This window comes from Daldinia loculata, assembly GCF_022478755.1.
Source record: "Daldinia loculata strain CBS 113971 unplaced genomic scaffold F4817scaffold_41, whole genome shotgun sequence".
Taxonomy (NCBI): Eukaryota; Fungi; Ascomycota; class Sordariomycetes; order Xylariales; family Hypoxylaceae; genus Daldinia; species Daldinia loculata.
This window is the reverse complement of record NW_026054895.1, coordinates 168,156-189,291: the sequence shown is the minus strand read 5'-3', so window position 1 is coordinate 189,291 and position 21,136 is coordinate 168,156. Positions and strand designations below refer to the sequence as shown.

Here is a 21,136-nt window from a genome sequence, read left to right as displayed (position 1 = left end):
TACCCCCCCCCCCCCCCCCCCTTAAGTTCGGGATATAGTGTTGTATTCTTATATTATGGGGAATATTATGGGACTGCATGCGCCAAGCAGTCGCAAGACTCAGGGATCATGATCCCTGACCGTTAAACTTCAAAGTTCTATTCTCTAATACCACTACTAAGTCTGTGTGGTGAAAAAAGGTTATATTTATATTAGTACTGAGACAATAGCAATTCGTAATAACTGTATGCTTCCCACAATCGCTTAAAATACATCGCTGATAGGTCTTTATTCACGCTAGGTAATACACAGGCTGTAACATTGAAGAGACGGCGGTACTCCTCTCTTCGACAATTGCTAACCGTTGCTCATCGTAGCTCGCTTATACATACGTATAACAGAACGGCCCATCGTGGACACTCATCAACTCCCTCATTGTGATCGGACCACCGCCGGCATATCCAAGGTCAATTATGTCGTCGAGAGTTGTGTTGGCTGATGGCGGGCTGTTCAAGAAAGTGCCTGTCCCTGAGACGGCATCCCGGCGATTCTTGTAATCAAGAGCTTGCCACGTCCACCATACTAGATCGATCATTCCGTGGTGAAGGTAAAAGACTGGTTCTCCGGGAGAGACAAAGACGTCGTCGGCTGGGTCGCCACCGACGGTGTAGTGACCACCGCCGTGTACACCGATCGAGCCGGAACCAGGAGCACCTTGCATGACCATTTGGAAGTCCCCGATATTATTGTTCTTGAGGATGAGATTGACAACGGAGGTAGCATTTGCGTATGCGGAGTTAACTCCGGCGGAGATATCTCGCTTCAAGCATCGTGGGTTGTGTTCCAAGCCGGTCCCCGCCAAGACTGAGCCGTTATTTAGGGGGAGGTTTACAGGACCCAAGTTTACTTGCATTTTATTAAACGGGCCGGATGTAACACATCCTCCTCCCGTGCCGGCAGGTAGGTATATCGGAGAAAAGTCCCCGAGAGTCAGGGTTATGGGACCTTTGTTGGGGATATATTCGCCGTTCCCAGACATGCTATACGCGCTGCCATCGAAAATTGGTGACGAGGCCGGGTCGTTCGCGTATAAAGCCCAGTTCCAATACCTATTAACTATATGTTAGTGTCAACTTCTTTTACTTATCGGCCAGAGTTACTTACGGTTGGGAGCCTTTGTAGCCGCATTCATTTTTGAGGGCTTGCTCGTAGTTGTACACAAACCACCGATGCCACGCGAGGAAGGTTCCCTTAAAGATCGCCAACAATTAGCTAAATCATCTAACCAGCCCCCCCTGGCGAAGTGGAGTACTTACAGAGTAGTGGATATTTGGCGTCTGGATGATGTGAGTAGCTACAAAGTCGTCATACCGCGATTTAGCGCCAGGAGCTACACTAGCAGGAGTTTTCGCCGGCAATGATTGTAAACACTTGAGCGGAGAGTTAGTGTAAAAAGTTCTCCATCAAATCAGCTAGTTTTGACGTTTCATAGTACATACAAGTACGGCGTCAGTATAGGCCTTGCGCTCATTTTCACTTAACGAGCCCCTGGAAACATGTTTAGCCCCGAAGTTTTAGGATAAATCATTGTTTCACGTACCATGGGCGACGCACCGTGAGATTATCGCGAGTGCATGTTTGTCCCCTCTTCTCAGCCGCAGTTGCTCTGTCATCATCCAAGATATTCTCCTGCGTTGATCTAGCCTGTTCGATTAGGTTCTCTAGCTCCGTGAGTGACTCGGAGTCTTTGTCGGTAGTCGGGGCTGCTGCGGCTCTCGCAAGCAGTAGAGCACAGGTTAAGCGACGAAAAAGCATAATGGGTGGAGGGAACTACTTGAGTCCAGACGAGGGGCGGGAGATCAGACTAGCCTAGGTGTACGATCTACAAACAATCGACCACGTGGATATGGAAGATCATCTTGGATCGTGGGCAAGGTCTGCGGATTTATAGGAATTTCTCGTCCCCTTTTTACCGTACATTCATCGAAAGATATTTAATTTTATTCATAACAAGACCAACGGCTTACCCTTGAGAGGCTGACTTAATGCAGTTCGGCTAGGTATATTGAAATCTTACTCCATCTTACCTAGTCTAGATCACTGCAGACTATCTTAGTATCTTCGTTATAGCGCACTATGCTATTATCCCGTGGTGAAGACAGAAGTACATCTGACGAAATCGGACCTACCCGACCTAAAAACCAATCGGGCTGACATCCAACCCTAGAAATCCTTGGCTCTTCGAGGCCCGATACCATGGGAATAGTCCGGTCCATACCCAGCCCTACTAGTGCCAACCGGACCTCACTTACCCTTAACGGACTAGGCGAGAGGTGCGTCAAATATCGACAAGGCCAACACCAATCCCTTAATGACCTTAGTCTGTTCACTAGTGTTCTTAAGAGCATACCGGCTCGGCCTGTGATGCCTTCAAGATTAGTTCTCATTCTACAAATACACGTCCAAGATAAACATGTTCTAAGTTATTAAATGGATCAATCATATTTACTATAGAAGCACATCGCAAGGTCTTCTCCTTTTATTTCAATGAGTCGTGTTGAACATTACGTTAGGTACTCTACCGATTACGAAGAGGGGTGATGTCTTAGGCCAGTTAAGGGGATAGCTTCATAGATGATAGACCCACGTTAAGCTGCAGCCTCTAGAATCCTTCCATCTACCTAGTGTATATGAACTCTTTCAACAAAAGCATTTTGCCCTCGACGAAAGGTAGGATATCATGCCATAATCAGGGCCGGCAAGTTTCAGGGCGGAATGCACATGCTACAATTCTACAGGGTTATTCCGGGTTCCAGCTTGTTTACGTGCGTAAACTATGTAAACATTTAGTCACTATTTAAGCATGAAATGCAATCTAGACATCTTGGCATAACCGCGTTGCTTGCCTACATTAGTTCCTTTCCGTGCACGCCGTCGTTTTATCGCCCCAGTCTTTAAGGGGCCGACGCCGTTGTGTAGTCCAATCCGAATTCCCCGGCCATGCACTGCCCATCAAGTGAAAAGAATTCCTACAGACTAGGTACTTACCATGCCATTACCAAGTCCCTGTCAAGAGGTCTAAGCAAAACTTGAGCTCCTTCCTACTACAGAAGTACGTTAGCACTTTAGCGACTCTAGACTCGGCTGAATAGAAGAAGAAAAAGGCTAAAGTGGACAGCTATTAGCAATATCATATATATATATAATACACTCAACAGCAGGTAAAAGTAGATTAACTCTAAATTTTACGAATTTTGACCGATTATCTTTCTGCTGGGAAATCGATACCTAACTTCGATTATGTCGGCCGCTATACTCCCCCTACCCGGTGCGGATCAGCCCGATGAAAATCGAGGACCCCAGATTGCTGGGGCCGTGGTATCGACGACTCTAGCTGCGCTGGTCGTCTTTTGCGCAAGGATGTACGTCCGCTTACGAATGATTCGGAGTATTGGAATAGATGTACGTAGCTGAATCTTGATCCCTTAAGAGTATTATTTCTATACTGACTGATATTAGGACTATGTTATGCTCGCGGCTATGGTACAGAAAGACTTCATGCTGTTGGAGACAGGAGGCTAACTCGCTCTTAGCTTCTCTCCCTCGTTGGAATGGGAATCGTTATCGCCCAGGTTCACTACGGAGCAGGTCGCCATGCTGCATATCTCGACCCCGAAGTCAACAGATTTGGCCTTAAGTTAAACTTCGCCTCACAGCCAATATACCTATGGGCCATCCCAATAGTGAAGTTATCAGTGGGATTCTTTTTACTCCGTATCAGCCCTTCCGTCTACTACAAGCGAATTCTGCAGGGCGTCATGACGTTTCTCATGGCGTACACTTTCGTTAGCCTCATGACGTTGATGTTGCAATGCAACAACCTTGCGGTGCTTTGGGACTCTCGTATTCAGACGACGTGCTGGTCACAGTCGACTGTCCAAGGACTAAGCTACGCCAATTCAAGTCAGTTTTAAATCTCTCCCTTATCCTCCTCAATAGGTATGACTAGAGCTGATACAAACCATCGAATAAAGCGGTCAACATTGTTACAGATATATTCTTTGCGCTCTTACCAATCCCAATGCTTTGGAATGTCAAGATTAATGCTCGTAAAAAGGCTTCGCTTATATGTATCCTCGGTCTCGGTGTCTTGTAAAGCCCCCTTCTACCGCTGTTTTCGAATCACTAATCTGATTTCTTTTCAGCGCATGCGCAGCAGCCATTGTCAAAGCTGCCTTTATTTCAAACTATGGAAAAACTGGTGACTTCTTGTGGGACTCAGCCAACTTAACTATATGGATCGCGTAAGCATTTGAAACCCCTAGTTCTCGCAAGGAGCAGCTCTGACGCCTGTTCTATCGCAGAGTCGAAACAAACACGGGAATCATCGCTGCGTGTTTACCATGTATAAAGCCGATGTTCAAAACCATATTCGACAGCTCTCTTCGCTACGGATCGTCTCGCAAGAGAGACACGTACAATCTCCACAATTATGCTCACGGTACAGGCACCAAGGGATCTAAATATTTACACTCCCAGACAAGGACAGAGATAGACGCCCGACGCGTAGCTGTTCCGAACAGCTTGGCAGACAATATAAGCGAGGAGAGCATCTTGACGCAGAAGCCCAATGGAATTACCAAGACAACCGTTGTAACGATCGATCGAAGCGTCGAAGAGAGCGGCGAAACATCAGGATGGCATAAGGACTATCCTGAGCGGGTGGTTGAAGATAGATTATAACCGAGTTAGTCGAACAATATCAGGACATATTGGTAGGTATAATACATTAAAATTCGATAAGTTCGTTTAGCCCCATTGAATCAGCATCCCTTTCATCAAAGAGATATGATCATCACTTATATACAAAGACTCAGATTTTATGTTAGTAAACTCAGGCGGAGGTGACATCTTGGCAAATCTGTCTATATCTGAGATCAACCAAAAAAAAAAAAACCTGAACCACTCAAGCCACTTGCTCAATCAGATCTGGATGAAATAGCTGGTAGCGAGATTAAGTTTTATGGGGCAGATTTTAAACCCCTGTTTGAGTCTCTACGTGGGTGATGCATATATCTATTACACCCTTTACTTCGCCCTCAAATAACATGGTATTATTTGTGCCTAAAAAAAAGAATTTAACAAAAAATTGGCGGTACTGGGAATCGAACCCAGGTCTACACGGTATCAGTATATCTGCACATCCACAACGTGTTGTACTATCCACTATACTATACCACCCATGTGGTCAGTGCTTAGTGTTCGAAATTTGGTCTTATAAACCCTATTACCGTCTTAAAATGACCATACATTTGTGTGTACGTTATGTACATTACAAAGTATTCGCACATATAACACATGCAAACTTTTTTCATTTAAAATTCCTAGCAAAGTCCGCGAGATATTATTTATAGGAGAGATAAAGAAGTAGCATCTCCCACCCAACTCTCCCATAGTTGATTGTAACGATGTGAGGTGGGTCTCCTCAAATCTACTAACACAAAGCCGTAGTGCAGGGTCACTATCTTATATCACAAGGTAAGAATAAAAGAGAATTGGTACTTAGGTATAGGTCGGCATAACTGTAAAGACATTAAATAACTTTCCTTATTAAGTAATTCTTAAGATAGTTAATAGTTATTTGGAAACTCGCTGATTACCTTAGTAATTGCTAAGATTACCTATGCTTGTGTGCATCTATCACGGTTACTACAAGAGTCACGATGTTATCTAACGGCCCGCCAGATAGCATCATGACTCAGTACCTAAGTCAGTCAGGAACTTAATTCCTTTGTGTATATAAACAAGGCCTTGCAGCAAGCTACAAGGATCTGATGTAAAACCCGGAACGTCATCTTCAATATATGATACCTTTTGGTTTCAGCCTTGTGATAGCATCTCCTTTTAAGCTTTTATATTGATGCTTTTTCGAATGGTTTCTTTAAAATTCCTTGTATTTGCTTGCCGTAACTCACGCTGTTTCATTATCTTTAGTTTTTTAGGTATGCCTCATTTATTTGGTACTCTTAGTTAAAGTCGACGAGTAAAGAACGAGCTATATAAAAAATCAAAAGGAAGGGAAATATGATCACACGGAGAATACATATAAATCAACTTACTAAGAAATATCAGTTAGTGCATTATCATAATGAATAACAGGTATTTATGTTGATAAACATAGGTTATTTAGGATTTAAAGCTACCTAGGTAAGTCTTTGGCTGTGGTCTTTAGCGTTAGTATAAAGTATTTGGGAGCTACAACTAAACATGGATCTAAGAATATCCGTAGAAATATGACGAATCAAATATTGAAGGTGTAACGATGGGGCGTGCGTTGTAACCAAATATGCAAATGCAGCAACGCGGCAAACGCCTTGCTTCTCCCCTCACCTTAGCAACCAAACGAAAACAAGCCCTCTCTACGTACTTGCCTTCTTTTCGATTCCGTTCTCGATGTACCAAGCTTGAATGATTTTTTCAATTAAATTCCGAGTAAGCTGGTTTTCTAATTAGGCAACCGCTCACATCTTTACCTTGGGTTGAAAATCTTTGATACCGCAGGTAGCTCTCGAGTAAGCCCGTACTAATGACAGCCCCCGCCTGGCCTTCTGGGTCTTTCCAGGTGTCTCTCAGGTGTCTATTACGACTTGACTATATTACTTCTACCGACTGGTTGTCTCTTCTGACAACCTTGATCCCACACTTGCAGAAGCCCCTTCATACCCACTGAGATCCTAGCTGGTGCCAACTACAAAGCAACAAGATGTCGTGGACATGCGGAACATGCTGGAAAGAATTTACCACTGAGCGAAGTCGAGAACAACATATGGATGCATTAGATCATTCGGTTCCCGATCATGAATGTGATAGATGCTCGCGTTTCTTCAATTCCCGCAGCGCCGTCGTCAATCACATGAACGCAAAGAATCATTGGTATTACGAATGCACTTTCTGCGATGAAACATGGCCAACTGAAGAACAACAAAGAGAGCACGAGATGGAGGAACACTTCCACTGTACTGATTGTTCCCGGACATTTAGAAATTACAACGATATCAAGATGGTGAGTTGGACAATCCATTATCTGACACCTGTTTTCAACATATGCCATTTAAGGTCGATGAACTGATGAAAAACACCTGGCAGCATCTTAACTCGCGTGCCCATCGCGGCATAAACATCAATTGTCCTTTTTGCAAAAAGGCCTACACATGTGCCACCGGCCTCGCGCATCACATAGAGGGAGGAGCTTGTCCGAGAGCTCCACGTCTAAATCGAGATGAAGTATATAAGCTCGTCAGAACCAAAGACCCAGGCGGCCTTATTTCCAAGAATCTGCTCGGTTGGAAAGGTTCTCCTAAGTACGAGGCCACGTACGAATCGTGGAATGGATGTGCCTTCGAGTGTTACCTCTGCCATCGCCAATTCGGCTTACTTAGTTCCCTAAACCAGCACCTTAGCTCGCCTACACGTAAGTATTTCCCATGCTAATCTACCTCGGGTTGGTCCATAGATTTTGTGATCCTTACTCACACCTTACCGATGTTATAGATCAGCAAAATCTCTATCATTGCCCCAACCGGCTTAGCTGTGGTCGTGAGTTCGTCTCACTAGCTGCTCTTATGAATCATCTCGAGAGCGAAAGCTGCGGATACACCAGGTTTGAGAACGTGCAGAGGGCCAGTAGGAATATTATGGACCCAAACCGACTCATTAGTTTCAACTAAGAGCACCGGTGGTGTCAAAGTAGCAGCAATGTCTACCTACCTATGATTCGACTTTGAGCTGTAGAAATGGTTTTCAGTACCTCTGATTGATTTGTTGATTAAGTCTTAAGGGGAGACCTTACCGTCAATAGTTAGGATTAACGCCCTTTTCAATTTTCTTAGAGGTTTTGACCTTGATATCATGTATTACTGTTGTACGATATGACCATCTTGACCGCCCCCCTTTCCGTTGCGTATGGACTGTACAATAGGCAGGCCGACGATACTAATAGAATAGGGGGGTGTCGGCATATCTACCGCGAAAGAAGCGATGTCTCCTATTAGCAGGTCGAGTTAGAGAATAAGAATATAACTGGTTCTGAACTTATGCCTAGGAGGTACCTGACTATAAGTCCCCAACCTGGACTCACTAGGTGAAAATAAGCATGACTTAATACGCCACTACCCCAAGCAGTATGTCCTAATAAACGTAAGAGTTATAGTAGGTCATTCCGAGAAAATTATCGTATATACCTACACCCAAATACACCCAAATATTTGCCTTATCCTAAAGAATCGTTAGATGGCACTCGTCACATATCGCATCCAAACCGACGAATAGTGGTAGCAGCGAGGTGTCGATTAAACCAAAATATATTAATACCATAGTTGAATGGCTCTGGGCTATGAGCACGTACTCTTACCCCTTACACCAACCGTGCGCGTTCGGGCACAGGACCTCACATACGATTCGTAAAAGCAAGTCCTACGTTAGATCTCTATTTTGCATACCCTAACACAAATATGAAATATCAAATTGATATCTCGTTTGCTGCTATCACGTCGTAATTTTGACAAACAATTCCTGTTACTTGAACTCGATCGAGTCCGGCAATAGGGCCGATCCAAGTACTATGTTCTATGTTCGACCGACGCCATTGCAACCTGTCGATGCACGATCGCCTTACGTAGTGAGAAACGGAGTGGCGCAGGGGTCGCTGGGTCGTCAAAAAGGAGATATGAGATTAAGTTGCCTGGGCACATCGCGCACTGGGCCAATCGGTAATAGATGACATTTGTCTGAACTTTCGTGGCTTCATCGTCCCAGTACCACTAGACTTGTATGCCCGCCTCAATTGCCTGCCGATGCGACGCAACCTCCGCAAATGATGCCATCACCGAGCAATGACCACCTACCTAAAGTAGCAAGTATAGCATGTAACTGGATCTAGACCGTTTCAAACCTATCCTGTACACTAGTGTATTGGGTTTTTTCTTTTCTAGTGTATAAGATATGCCGGTATCTGCATGGGTTAGTCGATGTCTGGGACGCCTCGTGTTTTGTTACATACATCTTATGATTTTATGTTTGAAGAAGGGGACTAGGTAGCTGAAACATTTATTTTATTGCTAGTATTGTAATCCGTATATAGTAAGTAACTAGTCATTTTCTCATATTTAGTAGATACCGCAATCTTCAAATGACATTCCCATAGCTAGATACTGGATATGGCGGGGTGCAGAGGCGCCCCGAATCAATGATTGGTGACAAGAGTTCGGACTTGCTCTGGACCTTGGATTCTGAACACGCTATGGCCGTTCTAAAGGTCTAATCCCTGAACGCACGTGGGCGGTATTAGATTTATCCTCATTTCCACACTCAATAGCTCCCAGGCTAGGCTCTTTTCATAAGAACACGGCGGGTTTTGCTCATGGCGTCCGCAAAATGTGGATAGTTTGCTCGGTAAAAATGTAGGTATTGTTTCTGTCGAAACTGCCGAGCTTATTGCTATTCAGTGCCGTGGTGATCCGCCAGAAATTCTCCGACCTATCCTGTCGTCCCCTGGTAGCGGTGCTTGGCAAGTTGGTGACTACAATCTACCTCTTGTGTACGGATCCGTACACGAAATACGTACGAGACAACTGCGCCACGACCCAACATGGAGGTCAACCCTTCCACGTTTCCTTGCCGTAACCATCGTGGCGGGTTTTGCAAGACTTAAAGCTGCAGGAACCTGATCCGACTCGTAGCATTTGCTTTTTAGGCTTGTAAGAAAGTTGAGGGGGGAGCTGTGTCCGGATGGAAACAGGCCATCCATGGGTTAACACGTTTGAAAAGACTGTCCAATGCAGCCGGCCAGGCTTAGGCTGCTGCATCGTGAAGCTACCCAGTTTTGGGGCGGTCAGTCCCGTCTGACAGGGGGAATCCATGCTTCAGGTCGTCTACCCAGGTTAATGACAAGTCTTAGTTATACTTAAATATTAGTTGATACGAGAGCATATGGTTCAATCATCGTTGGGTATACATTAGGTAGTCTACCCGCAAATCTGAGACTGGTTTAGTATGTAGAAGTCTTTCGCCACCTATCAACGATGGCGCCCTATATCTCGAATCATTATTCCCAATTGGTTTTGGGATCCCACGAAAGGGTACCACGAAAGGGCACTACTGTAGCACTTTGCGTCTTGACCTGCATATTGTAGCGTGTGGCCCCCCAAGGACTAGGACGACTAGGATGACTAGGATTGGCGGGGAGGGCGGGCGGAAAAGGAAGCCGTACCTATCAAAGCGGATAGGAAACCATCATCACAAACCTCGGCGGCTCTAGACATGACGTCGGATGAGCAAGGAAGAGGCTCCCCCAACACAAACCTCCCATGTGATATGTGAGGAACATATTATTTTCCTTTTTATTCGACGGCCTGTCCCGTAGTATGTAAGTGATACCCGAACCCGAATGGCTGCACGCCTATATAACATGACGAACATTATCTCAGGTGACCTCAGACCCGATATTTTCGAGGCGGGCTTCGCCTGCCTGCTTTGCTACAAGCGCCACGCAACGTGTAATTTATGTGTTTATATCTATAGGTTACAGGTAAAACATTTGAAAATATTTGGTTTAAAACTATATTGCATTGCAAGGGTTTTTAACGTTTTTATTAATAATAAAATAATTAAACATTATATTTACAATGATTTAATATATTATAATAATGTATAAAATAGTTTTAATTTTAATGATTTAAAATTAATAATATATTTTTTTTAACTTTTTATTTTTTTTATATATTTATATAATATTACGTTTTTATATATTAAATTTTAACGTTTAAAAATTTTTAACGTTTTAATTATATTAAGTTTTATATAAAGTATTTAAATATAATAATTTAATATTTTATAATTACGTATAAAATTTTTTTTTTTTAATAATTTAAAATTAATAATATTATTTTTTAAACTTTTTAATTTTTTTTATATATTTATATTAAAAATTAACGTTTATTACGGTTATTATTATACGTTACGGTTATTATTATAACCGGTATTACGGTTAACGCGTTATAACCGTTATAATGTAATTATTATAACCATTTTTAATATTTTAAAAAATTTAAAATGCGTGGATTTAATTAATAAATTTAATAAAAAAATTAATAATTATTATATAATTAATTATTATTTATTATAAAAACGCGTTAATATTATTATTTTAATGATATTATTAATATTATTATAATATTATTATTTTAAAACGTTAAACGTATGATTTTAATGTACGGGGTTTTAAATTTATTTTAAACCATAAATTTAAAATTATTTAAAAAGGTTGTTCCGGGGTTTAATTGGTTAAAAAAAAGTGTGGTTAAAAAAGGTATAACTTTACGTTATTTTAATGGTTTAAATTAAATTCGTTAAAAATTAAGCTTACGCTTAATTGCGTTAAAAACGCCACAAGCGCCATAAAACGCCTGGTTTGTGTAATTGTATTTATGGGTTATAAGTGCGAGTTTTAACGAATTTTAATTTAAGATAATTTAGGCGTTTTTAACCACGTTAAAATAAGTTTTTTTAAAAATTAAACTTTATATTTACGATGATTTAATATTTAACAATAACGTACGAAATAACTTTTATTTTTATCATTCAAAGTTAATAATATGTTTTTTTTATTTTCCCATTTTTTTTATATATCCGTACGGCATTGTATTATAATATTTTAAGCTTTAACGTTTAAAACGACGTTTAAAAACACGTAATAATATTAAAAATGCTATATTAACATTTACATCCGCGCGTTTACACTTATAACCACGTTTAAAATACCTTTTATTTTTATAATTTAAATTTTTTAATTTAATTGTTTAAGCCTTTTAGTTATTTTACATGCCTGTACGGCATCGCGTTATAATGTTATAAGCTTTAACGTGGTATATTTCCAAAAACGTTACGACCGGTGTTACGACCGGTATTGCGACCGGTGTTGCGACCGGTATTACGGCTAATTATCATCCCGGAACGCTCGGAACGCTTAGAACGCGTGTATTTAAACGTTTAAAACGCGTATATTTATTAATGATAAAGTTAGTAAATGTTTTAAATTAATTAAGACTTATTTTAAACGCGTTAATGTTATTATTTTTAATGTTGTTTTTAATGTTAAATAATTTGATGTGGCAAAAATCGCCCGAGTTGCCTTAGACCAGAGATGCGAAATTTGTGGGAGGGGTAGGTTGGGGGTGTGATTGGTTAAAAAAAGGTGTGGCTGGAGGGGGTATAACGAAGTTCGCGTCACTGGTCTGAGTTCACTGAGATAAACCTTACAAACGATCTCGAATTTGTGGTTTGAGTTTACTAAGATAAGACGAACATGACGAATTGGAAAGAAATAAACCTTGCTTTTTCCAAGATACTGGAACAGTCGTCTGATTGATGCATCTAGGTATGTAAGGTACCTAATATTTCGCACCTAAACATACGTCAGCTTGAGGTTGCCAATCGCGAGTAAAGCTAAATGTATGTGATATGTAGACTTTTCAATACCTTCAAGCTGATTGATGCCCGAGGTCAACTTGTGATGAGTCTCCAAGTCTTTCTATCACAGTCTTCATAACTTTCAGCCCAGTCTTGCAAAGGTAATTTACTGCAAGCGAATGCTACATTGCCTTTCTCTCTCCACATCTCCATGTTTCGTTTTAATCTCCATCAACCTACTACAACTACCTACCTAACCCATTCACATATCCTAGAAGGTATAGATTCTTACGGACTTTGTAGATTTACTAGATCTTTGAAAGTTAAAAATTCGGTTCAATATGTATCTCTTGGATCGTGTATCTCTTGATGAGCGGAGACTCGAGGTTGTGTTTCGTCGATCAGCTGTCCGATCTTTTATTCCGTTTCCCCGGCGTTCGCGAGAAGACTGCTGTTCCTAGTCTTTCGGGGATTATATGTAAGGTGTTATATATCGACGATCAGCAAAACCCGAGGCTCGAGCGTAGAGCGACACTGAATGAAGGGGGCAACACGGATGAATTTAGCGAATTGAACGGCATTTCCGTCATGTCAAGCTGTGCCACTAATGCAACTAAACCCTTAAAGACCCTAAGACCCCTTTTATTACCCCACTAAGGAGGTTAACCCCCACTATCACCGCTGTTACCACCACGGTGGTTTCCCATTTCATCACTGTATTACATGTACCTAAGGTACAAACCAGGATACAAAACCACATACCTGCACACATACCTGCAGCCACCTAATGTATTGCAGCAAGTTGTGCCTGCCCCAGCCATCCGGGTGGTACATATCAGTGTATCAATGTATCACCGCTGTCGATTCTCTATTTTTGCCTAGCTTGAACTTAGTTTTGTGCCTCTATTTCTTCTTCGCCTCTCAACTTACATTCATCTTTATCTTCATCTTCATCTTCATCTTCAACTTTGTTCCCACCTCCTCTTTTGGGATATTCGCTACGAATTTAATTCCACCAACTCTACCTTTTGCTTTGTATACAACCTAAACTACCTAGGTTAGGTAGTTATTAATTTTTATTTAACTATTTAACTGATTCGGTTGGGTTTCGCGTCCGAGCACATGTTTCGACAAATTCCAATCGCATCACACATCACATCCTACATACCTACTACAATTTCGATTCACTTCCTCCCTCACGTTCACCCTACGCGCATTAGCTCGACTTAACTCAAACCTAATTCACTTCGCTTTGACATATACAGGAACTGCTCTCTCTCTAGTTCTCTATCATATCATCGTATTCAAGATCACACTTAGCCCTGCGTCCATCGTTGAGAACTTTGTTTATAAAAGACGGTAACTTAATATCCCTTCATTCCTTACCCGGTGGACTGGCCCAGTCCCTGAGAGATAGCTATAAATCCTATCTTATAGGACAATTTAAAGGGCGGTTAGACCCAAACGGGGAAAACCCTTTAAGTGTCAGTGGAGCAGCGCCAAGTAGAAACTGTCGTACCCTGCAGCTTGCAGCTTGCAGCTTGCAGTTCCCCTTCAGTAGCGGTAGAAAGCGAAGGGGGAAGAACAAGAAGAAAAAATAGGCTGTGATTCGATCTTTTACTACATTATCTCCATCACGCATACCGCCATTGCCTTTTCTCGAACCTTTACAGTCCTTACCGCCTTTAGCAGAGGAACAATCATCCGATAACGAACCTTATATTCTCCTACATACTCGCCCATTTACCCGTCGTGACGATCGGTCTGCTTTAACCTAGCTATCTGCTAGCTATACACAGCTATCCACGTAAAGGAGAGATAGAACCCAACGATAGAGAAAAATAACCATAGTAGACAAAAAGAAAGAAAGACACAGACGCAGAAATGCACCACAATCAACAACAGAATCAATCACAATCACCTACCTCGCAACCACCGGTGCCCATATCGATCACAATATGCGGTGACGGAGGTTGTGGTAAGTCGTCGATAACTCTTCGACTAGTTCGGTCCCAATGGACGTCCGAGTATGACCCGACCATCGAAGATAGCTACAGCATCACCCGGCGTATTGATGGCACCAGCTACCACCTATCGCTGACCGACACGGCGGGACAAGAGGAGTATCGGGGCATGTGGGCGTCGTCTAATCTAAGTGCCGATGCCTTCCTTCTTGTTTACGACATCACGTCGCTCGACAGTCTCGATGCTTTGAACTATTTCAACGACCTCATAGACATGGAGGCAGAAACGCGCCTTGATAACGCAGCACGGGCACGGCGGGCCGGCCTGGGAGCGGGTGGAGGCGCGAGAAGAGGTAGTATAGGGTTGGGAGGAGCCGGTAGCGGTGCAAGGACGATACCACCGGTCAAGATTGTAGCTGGTAACAAGTGTGATTTGCAAGAGTCGCGGCAGGTGTCAGCGGCTCAGGGACTCGAATGGGCGCGGAAACGCGGTTGCGGTTTCATGGAGACGAGTGCTCGGCTCGAGGTCAACATCGAAGAGACATTCGCCCTCATCGTCCGCCGAGTCGTCGAAAGCCGTCGCCTTGCTGAAATGGGGGTCCTCGATAACACCGATATGGACCGCCGTGGCGTCACAAAACCTCTGACACCGCTCGGCGACAGCGATGACCGCGACATGGATAACGAAAAAACTGGGCGCTCGGGTTTGACGAGGGGCCCACGACTTGGCGACGGTCACAGAGTGGGCTTTGGAAGTAGGAGGGATAGATTCTGGAGAAGCTTACGGTGTTGGTAGGGCGTATTCTGCCCTCTTATTGTTTAGACACCAATTGGTCGGCTCCCGCATACGGCGAGTGGAGTTAAAAAGGGGCATATGGCTAGGGTGCTATTTTGAGCTTTCAACACAAAGTGCCGAGCGAGCGAGCGAACGAAAAAAGCATTGTTATTCCGAGTTGAAGGGAGTTAGTACTACGGAAGTACGGTTGGAATACCTAACGAGTTCATGAAACTGTTTTGTTTCGGCGCGGATGAATTACTAACACCGAGGTCGCGTTGTTCGAGTCTGTTTGTCGATTTTGACGTTGGCTTAGACAGTGTATTAGTCGAGGGAAGAAAGGGCCGAGCGGAGTTTTCTCCTGAGACAATATTTGTATCCCGGGGCTACACAGGCGTTTACATGGTGGCAAGCGATAGATGTGATTATGCATCGGCGTCTTCATTTTCTTTTATCTCTAGCTACCGTCTCGGGAGTCTCGCGATTGTTGGGTTCCTCCCTCTTGGGCTCGGGCTGCATATTCGGTGGATGGGACGCATTGCAAAAAATATAGGCACTTCATGTGGCATAATAATATTGACTTGCTGTTCTACATATCCACGTATTTGCGTATAGATGATTTGTTATGTGAATACCGTTAGGCGGTAACTTTTAAATTGTTTGATTTAGCTATCTATTATCTATGAATGATCTATCAAAACATCTCTTTTCTCCTTGGCCACAAAAGATACCTGTTATCCGACTTTCCTTCGCAACAAAACCGAGGTATATCCCACTATCCAGATGTCGAAGCAACTCATCAATCTGTCTGTCTCCCCTATCTCCCCCCTATTGTCTAGTATCGACTTCTCAATTCATACATTTATTTCATTCATTCAATCAATCATTCAACAATATCAAAGGACAAGTAAGAAGCGAACTGAAGAGAAGAGAAAACCCGAGCCAGACTCATATTCCCACAGCCTGCCCTATCACCATCACCATCATCACGGTCCATAACCCGACTACTACCTCGCCTAGCGTCTTCTTCACCGCCTCGGATGTACTCATAGCCATCCCGCTCGGCATAGGCGAGTGCCAGATCTGTGTCGTCGTCGGCACTGCGGGCGCGACCACGGCGCCAGCGCCGATGGCTTGGCTTGCGGCTACGCCTGCTACGTTGTAGTTGTAGTTGACGCTGCCGGTGTTGGTGCTCGTAGTAGTGGTAGAGGTGCTGTTGAAACCCCAGCCCATGGCGCCGAAACCATCATTAGGAGCGGTGCCTTGCTGTTGCTGTTGCTGTTGCTGTTGCGGTGGTGGGGGAAGGGGGGAAGAGTAAGAGGAGAATGTGGGGGGTGAGAGGGGGAAAGTGGAAAGGATGGATTCGGTGAAGGTAGGAGGGGTCCGAGGGGGAGGGGAAGAGTACGCGTTTATGTGAACCGACTCGAACACAGTGGCTACTTGTGTTGTGGCATTCATTGTGGTGATAAAGGTCTCCGGAGCCGTCTCGACCACGTGGGTTATCTCCGCTATCGTGACTTGTTCTATAGGGGATGATATACTTGTGCTTAGGATAGGACGCGTAATAGTGTGCTGAACTCGGCCTTGGGTCTGGGAATGCGCCGCGCCCGGAACCGGGGTTGTAGATGCGGGAGGAAGGATGTCGCCTGGGCAGAAGGTTGTCACGACTGTTACGTAGCTAGTAGCAACCCGGCGGCCAGCCGTGTATACGACATGGCGAACCAGTGTGCTCGTAAAAGTCTCTGTAGCCGTAATTATCTCGACGTGCTTCTGCTGCGGCTGGTCCTGGTCCTCGTCGCAGTCATCGTCTTCGGGGGCGGGTGAACCGGACATCGGGGCTGCGCTTGCTTGCTTCTTGATAGTAGCAGTAGTAGCAGTCGCTGTACTTGTCATGAATGCAGTGGGAAAAGCAGTCGAGAAAGAAAATACAGTGCAGTCGCACTCCGGATCGTAACTGGCTAAGGTAGCGGCAGGCGGCGGGGCCTTCTGTGCCGGCTCCGCCGTCTTGCAGGATCCGGGGATATTAGCCGCTGCATCCGGGCCCGCTGGAACAGGGACCAGGTTTGAGCCTTCGCCACACGAGACGTAATTAGCCATATATAACGCGTTGTTGCTTTGGTCGAACGTTACTTTGAATAAATTAGCTCTTGGGTCTTTCCTTAAGCCAGTTTGCCTGTTTGCTTGGTTGTCTCATGGAACATGAAAAAGGGGCAAACTTACCGTATGCTCCCCTTAGAAATGTATCTCCTAAGATCCATACACCCACATCGCCGGTATACCATGCACCCAGGAAGCATTCGTTGCCGCCGTACCAGATAAAGTCGCTGTAACTAACACTGATCTTGACTTTGCCGTTGCCATCCCCACGGAGCTCAAAGTCTACACGGCCCTCCGTAGTATTTCGTAGCTCGCATGGCACCTTATATCCGCCATTTCCATCTGGCTCCGCACCAGGGAAGCCGGCAGCTATAGCTGAGACCATGGACTCGGGGAGCAGAGAGAGCGTAGTCCCTGAGTCAACAATAACTTGTAATGGTAAGTTAGAATCATTTATTGCTTTGATACTTTGGGAGATGGTCTTGCCGGAGCCGGAGCCGGAGCCGGAGCCGGAGCCGGAAGCGGGGACTTGGAGGGAGATTGAGTTGAGCGTTGCGACGTAGTGTCTAGAAATTGTCGATAATAAGTGAGTATACCAGCTTACGCGATAGATATCTAAAATATGCAAAAGTACTGGACTTGGGGATAATAGGGGAACATACGCGTCGTTAGGATCTGTTGGGACTTTCGTTAAGTTTCCTGCGTACTTATTGGTGTCGACACCACCGAAGACCATTTCTCCCGTGATGGCGGCTTGCTAAGTGTTAGTAGCTATATTTCCTATACAAGGCACTAGTAGATATTGTGTTACACAATCACAAGTCGTGGAATCTACTCACCGGCAGGCCCAGGTTGGCCACCTAGATCCAAGCTGAATAACTTGCTATCCGTATAACCCTGTGCGGCCAACGAGTCGACGATAGATTCGTAGTCGATAACGCCGTGCCCCTTACCATAGCCCAAGCCGAGGATGCCAAACCAGACATCGCTAGACGTATTTGAAACTCCAAATTGTTGGCCCGGGAGTTTCGCACCTAAGTTTCCATCATTAACAAAAGTCATTCGAACAGCTCATCATTGTATACCACCCTTTCTTCCACATCCTTAAGCTTAACTATCCAGGCTTTTAACTTACCAGAGATAAATACATCATCCTGAAGATAAGTGCCCGATGCACTACCTAGCCCATACTGGATCGTAAAGGTCTTATTTAGATTCTTCGACGTAGGTGATAGCGTAGGATCGTAGTGCCCGAACTCATCGCAGAACTGCCGCACATTGGTCGCGCTACAGTTCGGATTAACCCATAGTTCAAACGAGCCCGTATCCAGCAGCACATTGACGGTCTGTGGTTTGTCGCTGGTACCAATTGTTACTGTTTGCCTGTCAGAAACTCATCCTATAGCTTTCCCGATAACGACATGAACGAGAGTAGGATGGGAACTCATACACTCAGCAAAGTACGCTGCGCCGTAGACACCTAGGACATCCGATCCGAAATATCGTCTCGCCAGACTAGGCGTCCCGACACCCTTGTGTTCGACCTTCCTCAGGGGTAGCGAGAGCACCTCGTGAGTACTCTTCGGGAGGCTCGTCGCATTTACAGGCCCATCATGCGTTCCATTAAACGACTTGAAAGTAACCGCCCGTCCTACGCCAATTAGCGTAGAAGCAGCTATGAAGAAAAGCGGGTGAGAAAACGACATGCTATCTCAGGAGTAGTCAATCAGTTAGTTTCGCAACACCGTAGTTGCAAACAAGTGTGCAGAACAAGAAGAAGGAGCAATATTAAAACCCTTGAAGCAACGCATCATGAAGTATATTAAACCAATAGTCGTGGAATTTGAATGCGATAACTAGGAGACGACCGCCGCTAACTAATGGGCGGTAAATTAACCTGAAGAATGGAGGGGCCATTCCCTAGAGACATTTTTTTATGCGATCCCGCGGGTTCGCATGGCAGAAATACGAATTCCTTAAGAAATGTACGTCGATATAGCAACCAGGAGTTCTAGAAGAAGGGCGGTCCATTGGTTCCATGCCAGGGGATGGCTTGGTGTGAGATGTACCTTAGTACATCTCAACACGTGACTGCTCGTCACGTGTCATTCAGACATTCAGATTCATCTTGAGTGTTTGTAAAAAAAAATAATAATGTTTCATTTTTATTAGTTAGTTTAATAGATCAATTTATCTAACACTTGGTTCCCTTATCCCCTAGATCGCCGCTGGCATGAGATCTTAAACATCGAGGATTATGTCCCTTCATCGATCGAACAACGCGGCTGAATTGCGAAATTGTGTCCAGGCCAACGGAGTTGCGCGACAGATATAATGTTGGAGACTATAATTCTAATTAAAGATATACCTGAGCCTGGCTGAAGGGGTGGATAGATATTGTCAATATTGTGATAAGTCGTAGAATACTTAACTAGGTAAAATTCAACGACTAGGCGAACATAACATGCACAACGGAAACGCACCGAAAAAGACCAAAATCTACCTGTATCATCAAACCACCCACCTAGGATGCTGCTGCGTCCGCTGCTGCTGTTCTAGACGCCAAATTCTAGACTCCCTTCCATCCATCATGCGCAACGCCGTCCATCAAATATGTATTTGCACTCTCCAGTGAGTGCGCCCGTGATAGTGTATGTAGCATAATGTCTATCTGTCTATGCCTCATCTTCGTCATCGTCATCGTCATCGACATCGTCATCGTCATCGTCCTCACTCTTCTGGCTGACCCAGTCGCGCCAGCGCTTGTACTCGGAGTATAGTAAGGACTTTTTCTTGCCCTGGTAGCGCACGACCTTGAGGTCAACGGTCTGCCACTTTTCCTTGCGGCCCGCCCAGCCAGCCTTGCGCATCAGGCTGACTAGAGTCTCCTCTTTAGTCCACCCTTGCTCGGCAGCAACATCCGGCAGGTAAGTTGCGCCGTAACGGCGGCCTCGTTCCGAGAAGCTTATACGTAGTCCGTGCGTACCGATCTCCCAGTCCATCGAGTCCTCGCAGTCCTCGAAATCGGTTAGTAGCGTAACGGCGACCTCGAGAGAGGGCAATTCTCGCTTGCTGATGGGATCGAAGCGCATATCGTTGATGGCCGAGGTGATGGCGTAGGATGATAACCCCTCGTCAAGCTCCTGCGCTTCAAACGTCCCGATGCAGCCTCGTAGGGAAGTATTGCCCGTGCGAGAGGACACGGTGTTCCAGGTGACGAATAGCGGGGATTCTGTAATAATGGTTTCTCGGAGTGAATCTGTAGAGGTTGTAGTTGTGTCGGTGGCAAGGGACATAGTCGAGCCTGAAGAAGGCGAGGACGAGCTGCTTGTTTCGGAGGACTCAGAACCGACTACTCGTCCAAGAGCGGGGATGCGCTTCTCGAGGCTTTCGTGTTTGCTTGCATCTTCGACGCCGGCTTCCGTATCCTTGTTGTACTCGACCCACGAGTTCACAATCTCGTTAAGGCTCATGGACTTGCGACCCTCAAGGTACGCAGCAAGCGTCTCGAAGCAGTAGAGACAATGCGGGACTGTTGCCATGGTTGGTTGTTGCTTGCTAATCGTTAGCTTTTCCGAGGGGTGTCGTAGGAAGGAAGTCAGGAAAGGCTTTGAGGAATTAAGAGAACCGAGAATGGAGTCAAAAGAGCGCGTGAGAGTTGATAGAAGAGAGGATCGGAAGCGGGCGGGTGGACCAGCACAGCAACTAAAGAATTAGTACGGATTAGTTGCAGTTAGGTTGCGATAAGAGGTAGTAATCGACCATCTCGAATTAACAGACACCCCGCTTTCCCTAGGTTGGGCGGGCGTTTCGAAGGCATTCGAAGGCACCTGACATTAGGTATGTGCATGTGCAT

General features: G+C 44.7%; 6 protein-coding genes and 1 non-coding gene across 7 annotated transcripts; 3 read left to right on the top strand and 4 right to left on the bottom strand.

The window, feature by feature from the left end:
• Positions 1-142: 142 nt before the first annotated feature.
• Positions 143-2,120, bottom strand: F4817DRAFT_344211 (Di-copper centre-containing protein). Its single transcript, XM_049304111.1, has 5 exons — positions 1,580-2,120; positions 1,479-1,527; positions 1,296-1,409; positions 1,144-1,229; positions 143-1,088 (listed from the first exon to the last, which is right to left on the bottom strand). The coding sequence occupies exons 1-5, from the start codon at positions 1,792-1,794 to the stop codon at positions 362-364; spliced, it is 1,191 nt and encodes a 396-aa protein (XP_049156999.1). The 5' UTR covers positions 1,795-2,120; the 3' UTR covers positions 143-361.
• Positions 2,121-3,279: 1,159 nt separating this feature from the next.
• F4817DRAFT_317977 (uncharacterized protein) lies at positions 3,280-4,722 on the top strand (the record flags this gene model as incomplete). Its single annotated transcript, XM_049300875.1, has 6 exons — positions 3,280-3,441; positions 3,499-3,522; positions 3,573-3,942; positions 4,014-4,131; positions 4,185-4,283; positions 4,344-4,722. 6 exons carry the CDS (start codon positions 3,280-3,282, stop codon positions 4,720-4,722), a joined length of 1,152 nt encoding a protein of 383 aa, XP_049156998.1.
• Positions 4,723-5,129: 407 nt separating this feature from the next.
• F4817DRAFT_t116 lies at positions 5,130-5,220 on the bottom strand. The gene has a single exon. It is a non-coding gene; the product is annotated as a tRNA-His (tRNA).
• A 1,151-nt stretch (positions 5,221-6,371) lies between these two features.
• Positions 6,372-8,241, top strand: F4817DRAFT_344209 (uncharacterized protein). Its single transcript, XM_049304110.1, has 4 exons — positions 6,372-7,042; positions 7,126-7,450; positions 7,531-8,022; positions 8,219-8,241. The coding sequence occupies exons 1-3, from the start codon at positions 6,743-6,745 to the stop codon at positions 7,704-7,706; spliced, it is 801 nt and encodes a 266-aa protein (XP_049156997.1). The 5' UTR covers positions 6,372-6,742; the 3' UTR covers positions 7,707-8,022; positions 8,219-8,241.
• A 5,669-nt stretch (positions 8,242-13,910) lies between these two features.
• F4817DRAFT_187778 (ras-domain-containing protein) lies at positions 13,911-15,308 on the top strand. Its single transcript, XM_049298431.1, has one exon. It carries the CDS (start codon positions 14,329-14,331, stop codon positions 15,202-15,204), a length of 876 nt encoding a protein of 291 aa, XP_049156996.1. The 5' UTR covers positions 13,911-14,328; the 3' UTR covers positions 15,205-15,308.
• A 494-nt stretch (positions 15,309-15,802) lies between these two features.
• F4817DRAFT_344200 (acid protease) lies at positions 15,803-19,394 on the bottom strand. The gene is made up of 6 exons (XM_049304109.1): positions 18,731-19,394; positions 18,416-18,655; positions 18,120-18,314; positions 17,943-18,033; positions 17,404-17,846; positions 15,803-17,312 (listed from the first exon to the last, which is right to left on the bottom strand). Exons 1-6 carry the CDS (start codon positions 18,984-18,986, stop codon positions 16,132-16,134), a joined length of 2,406 nt encoding a protein of 801 aa, XP_049156995.1. The 5' UTR covers positions 18,987-19,394; the 3' UTR covers positions 15,803-16,131.
• A 21-nt stretch (positions 19,395-19,415) lies between these two features.
• F4817DRAFT_344198 (AMMECR1 domain-containing protein) lies at positions 19,416-21,120 on the bottom strand. The gene has a single exon (XM_049304107.1). The coding sequence runs from the start codon at positions 20,820-20,822 to the stop codon at positions 19,956-19,958; it is 867 nt and encodes a 288-aa protein (XP_049156994.1). The 5' UTR covers positions 20,823-21,120; the 3' UTR covers positions 19,416-19,955.
• Between the last annotated feature and the right edge of the window lie 16 nt (positions 21,121-21,136).

Bases quoted from the DNA above. Each gene is read 5' to 3' on its own strand.
- F4817DRAFT_344211 (XM_049304111.1), bottom strand. From the start codon at position 1,794: ATGCTTTTTCGTCGCTTAACCTGTGCTCTACTGCTTGCGAGAGCCGCA. The intron at 1,528-1,579 runs GTACGTGAAACA...ACATGTTTCCAG, and splicing joins CTCACGGTGCGTCGCCCATG to GGGCTCGTTAAGTGAAAATG. The intron at 1,089-1,143 runs GTAAGTAACTCT...TATAGTTAATAG, and splicing joins GGCTACAAAGGCTCCCAACC to GTATTGGAACTGGGCTTTAT.
- F4817DRAFT_344209 (XM_049304110.1), top strand. From the start codon at position 6,743: ATGTCGTGGACATGCGGAACATGCTGGAAAGAATTTACCACTGAGCGA. The intron at 7,043-7,125 runs GTGAGTTGGACA...AACACCTGGCAG, and splicing joins ATTACAACGATATCAAGATG to CATCTTAACTCGCGTGCCCA. The intron at 7,451-7,530 runs GTAAGTATTTCC...CCGATGTTATAG, and splicing joins GCACCTTAGCTCGCCTACAC to ATCAGCAAAATCTCTATCAT.
- F4817DRAFT_187778 (XM_049298431.1), top strand. From the start codon at position 14,329: ATGCACCACAATCAACAACAGAATCAATCACAATCACCTACCTCGCAA.
- F4817DRAFT_344200 (XM_049304109.1), bottom strand. From the start codon at position 18,986: ATGTCGTTTTCTCACCCGCTTTTCTTCATAGCTGCTTCTACGCTAATT. The intron at 18,315-18,415 runs GTAAGTTAAAAG...ATGGAAACTTAG, and splicing joins GGATGATGTATTTATCTCTG to GTGCGAAACTCCCGGGCCAA. The intron at 17,313-17,403 runs GTAAGTTTGCCC...ATTTATTCAAAG, and splicing joins ATTTCTAAGGGGAGCATACG to TAACGTTCGACCAAAGCAAC.
- F4817DRAFT_344198 (XM_049304107.1), bottom strand. From the start codon at position 20,822: ATGGCAACAGTCCCGCATTGTCTCTACTGCTTCGAGACGCTTGCTGCG.